The sequence below is a fragment of the Pelecanus crispus genome, chromosome 18 (genome assembly GCF_030463565.1).
Source record: "Pelecanus crispus isolate bPelCri1 chromosome 18, bPelCri1.pri, whole genome shotgun sequence".
Lineage (NCBI taxonomy): Eukaryota > Metazoa > Chordata > Aves > Pelecaniformes > Pelecanidae > Pelecanus > Pelecanus crispus.
This window is the reverse complement of record NC_134660.1, coordinates 2,944,697-2,952,999: the sequence shown is the minus strand read 5'-3', so window position 1 is coordinate 2,952,999 and position 8,303 is coordinate 2,944,697. Positions and strand designations below refer to the sequence as shown.

The window sequence follows — 8,303 nt, the reverse complement described above, 5'->3', positions numbered from 1 at the left end:
TAAAAATATAAAGATACTGTACTGAAGCTCTTCCAGTTTTCAGTCTTCTGGAAACTCTAGGCTACCTACAATATATAAAAGCTTGCCGCTTTCTTCTGGAAGCCCCAGCTGATTCCCACCAGGTCTGGGCTAGTCTCCCTCTCTTGCGAACTGCTACTGACATCTAGCTGCTCCACCTGATTCCCTGTATTCATATCAAAGGCCTTCCTTCCCACCAGGTCCGCAGGTAGAAAGCGTGCACTTTCACAAAGGAGCTGTCCTAAATTCCTGAGAGGTGAGAGAGACCTAATGACATGGCCAGAAGGACTCTAATGATCCAGACTTTATGAATATGCCTCTGGAAAGCCCCCGGGGGTGTACAGACTCAGCTCCTAAGACACTGTGATGTTGTTTGTGGACGTACAAGTTGGGATGCGTCTGGAAAGCAGCTCATGAGAAGGTAGCTTGTGATAAACAGTTCTTCAGCAGAAAACACCCTGGAAACAACCCATATATTAAGGAGCTGCAAATTATGGAGCTGCAAACCTTGGGCTGGAAACTACATTTCCATGAGATTTCCATATTTCTTTGTGCTAATGAGACAGACCCAGGAAACTTATGAGTTCAAATAACTGAATGAAAACAGCAGGGAAAGCTTAATTTATTTTTTGAGGTCTTCAGCACAATCATTTAATTTTATCTTAGCTTAACTAGTGCACCCATTTCCTGAAGACAAAAAGGAAAAATAGCAAGAAAGAGAGCAAGCGTGTGCCATGCAAGGATCCTGGGCAAAGGGGCCTGCTGAAGACCCGCAGCAGAAAGAGGCCCACCAGGGACCAATGTATCTCAGAAGAGCAGGAGCCATCCTCTCTGCTCTCCGCGATAATTACTGTAGTAGGCATGTAGACATCCTCCACTCCCACAAAGGAGTAAGTGATTCCATGTTTCTGCCTGCATTATTCTGATGTGCTAAAATGATAACTGTGGAGCAGAGGAAGGAATGCATGCTCACTAAAAAAGATGCTTGCTGCAGACAGCTATTGGGAAACTCCTGAAGAATCATATGCAGGACAGGCAAAGCTTCAAGCCATGCAATATTACATCAGTTTCGGTTCATTCTTACCACCACACCCTGACTCCAATTATGTTCTCCAGTCCTAGTAATGAAATCCAGGTATTCCTTCCTATATAAAAAAACTTTGAGTTTTTACCTATTCTGAGCTTTGCTCCTTTGTATTTAGGGACTGAGTGGAGCACAACTTGGAAGGAAGGGCAGGCTGACATTCAGGCACTGCAGTCTGACACAGGAGACCTAGGTTCAGCTGCAGACTGCCAGAGTAAGTCACTTTGAGCAAGTCTCTCCACACCTCTGTCTCCAGCCTGCTGGAGATATTACAGGAATGCTGCTGGCTTTCATAAGTAACATCCAAGGATGCAGAGATAAGGGGAGGCATCTCTTCAACAGAAATAAGGAGGATAAGAGCAATAAAATGATGGGCAAATCCATGAATACTGGGATAATTCAGTCCTTCAGTAAATGATGTTATTTAATTGCCGTAATAATAGCTATCCCAATCCACAATCCTGACACAGAGTGAGGATTTGAGCAAGAGTTTCATCTCATTTGTTCCCTAGTGAAGCAGGCTTGGAGAATTTCTTACAGTGAATGGTTAGTTTGAGAAAGCTGTGGAACGCCTGTCTTGCTCAATGGCCAGCAGAAACAGGTTGTCCCAGAGGGAAGGCCATTGCTCTTGAGTCTTAGCAAAACATCTCAAGAAAATGAGCTTAGCCTGGATTTTGATGTCAGAAGCATGAAAGGATTCTTACTTTTTAATTTCTCTGCCTAGTTAAGATTTGGAGACATTAGTGATAGAGAAGAACCTCTAGTTTGTACTTAATCCATCTTCTCCAAGCCAGTGTAGAACTGTATCGGGCAACAATTGCTCTGCCAGCTTTATGTGCAATTCTTTCTTTATATTTCCTAGAACAGGAGTCCCAAAGCTCTTATTAGAATGCAGCACATACTGACAGAGAAATTGCCCATAAGATGTTTCCACTCCCATTCACTGTTTCAGAACACCCACCCTTCCCCAGCAACAATTGCTATCCATAATGATGAAAACTGCAGAAATACCTTTCACAGAACAACAGGAAATATTTAAAGTACTTTTACCTTACTTTACACTCTCCACATAAAGACACAAATCCTTTGTGAATTACTGGAGAGCCACAATCATATATGAAGAGCTTTTCATCCATGTCCATTACGAGATCACTCCATGGTCTCGTAGCAGTGCTCTGGAGTTGTCATTTTGCCAATGGTGAGACTTAAAGGTTAATCTCTGTGTCTCTGATCTTTCCACAAAGTTCTTACATCATTCCTCATACATCATTCGAGAGTCAAACTTCGTATTTATTCTTTCTTTTTCATCTTACATATTCCAACATCAGCACCTTGCATGAAAACTGCTTATTCAACTCAAAATAAAATGAAAATAAATTAATGAGAGATAAAGAGCCCTTTGATGCAATAACCTTTAATGATTTCTTCCTGGTATATAATTTAGGACAGTGTTTTTCCTGGCTTAATGTTGTAAAGTTTGCATCATAAACAAAAAGCTGATGATTCATAAAACATTATTGCTAATGCATTTTTAAATTAGCAAGAGACATGTAAAGTATCTTCCTTGTCTACCAGGATTCTTGAAAGGAAACTTCCCTTTGAGAAATTATTCTTGGCACCAATGGCTAGAGTAGCCAGCCTTATGGGAAGAAGAAACAGTGGTGACACCCACTGTGGAAGGTATAAATAGAGTTTCGCGGCAACGGACAACTCGCAGTCTGATTTAATATCAAGCTGTGCATCTTGCTTTGGGCTTCTGCTTGCATTTCCAACTGCTGTCGCCATGAGTTGCAACATTAAGGAGACTATTACTGTGTCTAGCAAAGGCAGGAGCAGTGGTGGCAGCTGTATCATTGGTGGTGGTGGTGGAGCACGGATTTCTTCCTATGGGATAGGCAGTGGCAGAGGTTTTTCTGGAAGGAGTTACTGCGGTGGAGTGAATTATGGAGGGGGACTGAGTGTTGGTAGCTTGGCTGGTGGGAGCTATGGAGGTGGCAACTGCTATGGCAATGGCCTTGGTTTTGGCCTTGGAGGCGGTGTGGTTGTTGGTGGTCTTGGTGGCGACTGTTTGCTTTCATCCTGCGATGAGAAGGTCACCATGCAAAATCTCAATGACCGCCTGGCTTCCTATCTGGACAAGGTGAAGTGCTTGGAGAAGGAAAATGCTGAACTGGAATGCAGAATCAGAGAGTGGTATGCAACACAGGGCCTCTCCTGTGAGCCCCGGGACTACAGCTGCTATTACAAAGAAATTGAAGATCTTCAAAATCAGGTAATCCCCTTTTTCAGTTGTTCCTCCTCTATTTAAAGCTTATTTCTGAATTTGTGTTTAGAACCTACTGCAATTGTTCAAGGTAACTTTGGTGCTGTTAAATGTCTTTGCAAATGTAAATTTTGGCAAGTTCTCCTATGACATTGTTGACTGTGGGTGCATGTTAAAGATGCGTGCTGCAAGGTGATATACTTGGGATAATACTCTTAAAAAGGAAAAGGATGCTTTGTTACATTGTGGTTTTGACTATACAATTATAAATACGATATTGGCAAGTGTGCTCTGAGGAAATGTAGTGGTGTCAGCCCAGTAGGAAGAGCAAAGCAAAGAGAACTATAGAACAAGAGCAAAACATACATATCAAATGCTGTATCAAATGAAGCATTATAAATTCTAGGTGAGAAAAGTTGAATAGTTAAAATTGGTTGCTGCAGTGGCACAAAGAGCCTGATACCAGTATGTCCACAATGAAAGTTATGGCTAATCCTAAGGCTTAAAGATACCTTCCAACTATTTTCTCTGAAGATCCTTAAGCTTGAAGCCAAGAACACGCCAGCCTGAATGTCAGCTGAGACTTAATGTCTCAAGGAAGGTTCTTTAGGTTCACTTCTTTGTGAAGCATCTTTAGAACTTGCCTTCAGACCTTGAAACTGGCAAGTCCCATCTCACAACTCTTTAACTCTCAACCTCTGCAGTCAACCTGTTTACTGACTGTGAGTTAAGGAGGCATAGCTACCTTGTGCAACTACTCTGCTCAAGGAACAAGGTTACTTAAGTAAGAAGGTAACAGAAAAAGGAAAATGTGAAGACGTGCCGCCTAACTGCAATCTAGATACACCTATAGACTATAACAGCAGAGAGAAATGAGACATCTCTCATGGTCTGCTCTTTTCCAGATTGTCTGCGCAACCATTGATAACAACAAGATCATTCTGGACATTGATAACAGCAGGATGGCTGCTGATGACTTCCGTGTGAAGTGAGTGCCCCTCTGTGTAGATGAACCCCTTTGTGTCCTCCCCGCTCCTTTACATCTTACTTGTGGAGTCTCAGTGCACTAATTATAGAGACTTCACAGAAGTCTCACTACAACACCACATTAGGACAGGATGGAGTAATGAAACGCATGTTGCTTTTGGTCACCAGCCCTCGCTTAATTAGTATTCTCGGGTAAAACATTTGGCAACAGTGTTTGCTGGTGAGAGCTGCGGACTGACATTGGAGGGAGGGCTCCTTAGTGGTATAGTTAGCACATTTGCATCACAGACCAGTGCAGATCGGGATCAGCGAACCAGAAATGCAGCTGAATAAGTGATATCAAACATACGGTCATCAGGAGCAGGAAAAAAATAAGATGAGGAAGAAAAGCTTTCACATAACAGACACCAACTGCAGTGCAGAAATCTAATGCACAGTTCATTCAGCTTAGACAACAAAATACAGTTTAGAGCAGGTCGGTGGGAAAGGAGATCTTTGCATAAACTGAGCACATGTGAGACGTTACCGTTCTGAATTTCTGCTTTCTTGCACAAACCAGGTACGAGACGGAGCTGGCCCTGCGCCAGAGCGTGGAGGCTGACATTAACGGCTTACGCCAAGTCCTGGATCAGCTGACTCTCTGCAGGTCTGACCTGGAGGCACAGCTGGAGTCGCTGCGGGAGGAGCTCTGCTGCCTGAAGAAGAACCACGAGGAGGTAGGGTCCTGCCCTGTCCCTAGGAGCACCGTGGCCCTGACATAAAATTTTGCCTACACAAACGTGCTCTAAATTTAAAAGTAAAGATCAACCACTTTCACGCCACAGCTTTCCCATCAAACGCTTTTGGGTTCAGACCTGCCTGCCTCGTGGGTGGTTGCAAGAGCTCTGGCAGAGAGGCGGCTGCTGCTCTCGGGGCTCTGCTGGCACTGGGAGTGCCAGAGCGGGGTGAAAGTTGCTGCTGACTCCAGCAGATGGGAAAAGAAATTATCCAACAGATTTGTTGGGGAAAACACTTGCACTGTCTTCCAGTACTTTACAGCCACAGCTCGCAGGGAGCGCTGTTCCTAGCCACCAAGCTCTGCTCTTCTATGTTGTCTTTCAAAAGCCAGTATGCCTCTGATCTGGGTTATATTTCCAGGAAATGAATTGCCTGAGAAAACAATCAACTGGAGATGTGAGTGTGGAAGTCAATGCCTGCCCTGGACCAGATCTGAGGCAAATCTTGGAGGATTTGAGATGCCAGTATGAAACACTGATAGCGCGCAACCGCAAGGAAGTTGAGGATTGGTACGAGTGCAAGGTGAGCGACACACGCCCGCTGCGAAACAAACTGACATGCACATTTCAGGGCACAGAAGGGTTTCAGAAAACAGACATGGAGACAATAAGCAGTTCTTCAATTACAGTGAAGCCCGAGCTCAGCACTCATTATACCCTCGGTTCCACAGGAGACACAGGCCTGTCTGACCAGTTTGTTATGTCCCATCTGGAACAGCAGCATTTGCCGCAAGGCCTTGTGGTGTGTTGTTGGAACTGAGATATTCCACATTTGGATTAAAGAGACTTAATAGCCACAAGGTTAATGCGATTTGTAAAAAAGAGCAAGCAGTTGAGGCCGGCAGTTAATGCCCAGTACACAGAGAACTTGCCCTGCTCCCTTTTCTTTTTGCTAGCTACTCACTGTATTCTGCTTCTGTAAAAGCAAGTCCAATTTACACAGACATTTTCTGAAGCTCTTTATTCTGGATTTGTAATTTTCAGATTGAGGAGGTGAATCGGGAGGTTATTACAAGCGGTCAGGAGGTAGAGACGTGCAACAACCAGGTTACTGAATTGAGACGCCAATTGCAAGCTCTGGAAATCGATCTCCAAGCTCAGCTCAGCCAGGTGGGTGGTGAGCTTACTTACAGCTGCGGCGTGGCTACTGCTGGATCTCTTAGCAGGAACAGCCAAACCTACCATCAGCATGACGGTGGTGAATAGCTCTTTCATTTTTGCATTGGAAATAATAACTTCCAGGGTGACACTTAAATGAATGTTGTTTCCTTGGTTGGTTGTCTTGTTTAACAGAGAAATAATTTGGAATCCTCTCTGGCTGAGACTGAGTGCCAGTACAACACCCTCCTTGGTGAGCTACAGAACCAGATCACATGCGTGGAGCAGCAATTGGCTGAAATAAGGGCGGAAATAGAGTGCCAGAACCAAGAATACAAGACCTTATTGGACGTCAAGTGCCGTTTGGAGCAGGAGATTCAGACCTACCGGTGCTTGTTGGAAGGAGGACAGCAGGACCTTATGTATGTAGATCTCTAAATGAATAAATGAAAGTATCAAGGATCTGCATTATGGATTGGGAATCTGAGATAATCTTTAGTCCATCTTAATGCTTTCACTGAGATGAAAAAGTTGTCTCATGAGCAACTTTACTGTAATGAACATTCAAATCTGAACTAAATGTCAATCCTTGGGATTTCCAAAGCAGAGAATCTGGAAATCTGTTAAGTGCTAGTTACAACATTGCAACTACTACTATCAGCAGTCATAACAATCTCTTGTCTATAGTGAGATGGGCAAGAACTGTCAAAATAAGAATTAATTGCAAAGCTCTGCATTGCATTTTCACACCAAAGGAGGGCACAAATGCAAAGCAACTCTGAAAATGAAAAAAGAATGCAACGTAAAATACCCTAACCACTATAAAAGACATAGGTTGAGACTTTGTGTCATGTTGTCAGTCAGCAGTGTCATGTCAAGTTCTAAAATTCCCTATTTTTCTCACCAAATTTATCCCACTAGTCATGGAGGAGGAATCGGGGTAGGAACTGGTGTAGGAGGAGGAGTCATTAGGACAAGCCACACCTATACTACAACTTCATCTTCCCATTGCCAGCCCCAAGTCCCACCTTGCAAGACTGGAGATATACAAGGTAAGAGCCGTGTTTCCACAAAACAAAAATTGGTTTTTTTCAGTTTGTTTCTTTGTAATAAGGCAAGGAGACAACACACTCTCCTAGGACACGTTATTTGTATCTTAGTTACTATGCTACAGGTATGATCTGTTACAATGGATCCGACAACAGTGCAAAATCGGCTGTGTAGCTAAGAAATACATTTAAAGAGAGCTCTGACTGAATATGGAGTAGCAGAAAGCAAATGAGAGACAAGAGGGAGCAGTAGGACTAAAAGGAGAAAGCTGGGGAAATGAGGCATAAAGAAAAGATCTGGAAGTAGAAGTAAAGAAGAAGACAGCCAAACAGAGCTTAGCAAAAGGGTCTGGAAGGAGTGAAAAGAACTTTACAAGTGCAAATTCCAATTAAAACGCAATTATTTAAGGAATTTCTGGGGTTTCCTGGGTTGTCTGCCAACTGCTCTTGTTTAACACAGTGTATTCTTGAAATAAGGGCACTACATAGATCAAATTTTTGTTATTTGAAGGATTTTGTCTCTGTTCCAATCAAATAATGCTGCTACATTTTTTTTGTCCAGTGACCTGCAGGAGAATTTGTGATTAAGGAGGAATGGACTAGAAGATGACATACAGAGAAACCCATAGACAAAACAAGAACACTCCATGTTCACTGCACGCCTCTATGCAGAGAAAGTAGAAGTAACTCAGTGATGCTTTGCCATGTATCTAAAGGGGCCTGTTGGGGGCCACCATCTTCTCTGTTCTGCTACTTCTGTTCTGTAATGCTGTAATCTCTAGAAGTTACTTGTGTTAGTCAGGATCACTAATGTACCTGCTGGTAAAAAATTTCTTTAATAAAACTTTGCTTCTGCCTGATGCAATCAAGAAACCTGTGTCTGGAAACTGAGTTCCTTTAGAAAACCAGGTGCTGGTCCAGGTGCAAACCACAACCTCAGCCAAGCTAGCTAGCCTCTGCAATGGCCCCAGCAGGAAAAGCTGGAAACCCATGCACAAAGGTCACCTAAACTGGTCAGGATCACACTC

The 8,303-nt window shown here is 43.3% G+C and overlaps 1 protein-coding gene across 1 annotated transcript; it reads left to right on the top strand.

Moving 5' to 3' along the window:
- The first annotated feature begins 2,885 nt into the window (after positions 1-2,885).
- LOC104031778 (keratin, type I cytoskeletal 19) lies at positions 2,886-7,863 on the top strand. The gene is made up of 8 exons (XM_009483880.2): positions 2,886-3,374; positions 4,271-4,353; positions 4,912-5,068; positions 5,490-5,651; positions 6,113-6,238; positions 6,422-6,648; positions 7,148-7,278; positions 7,838-7,863. Exons 1-8 carry the CDS (start codon positions 2,886-2,888, stop codon positions 7,861-7,863), a joined length of 1,401 nt encoding a protein of 466 aa, XP_009482155.1.
- The last annotated feature ends 440 nt before the right edge of the window (positions 7,864-8,303 follow it).

Coding starts and splice junctions, on each gene's coding strand:
- LOC104031778 (XM_009483880.2), top strand. CDS start 2,886: ATGAGTTGCAACATTAAGGAGACTATTACTGTGTCTAGCAAAGGCAGG. Junction 3,375..4,270: donor TTGAAGATCTTCAAAATCAG/GTAATCCCCTTT, acceptor GCTCTTTTCCAG/ATTGTCTGCGCAACCATTGA. Junction 6,649..7,147: donor GGAGGACAGCAGGACCTTAT/GTATGTAGATCT, acceptor TTATCCCACTAG/TCATGGAGGAGGAATCGGGG.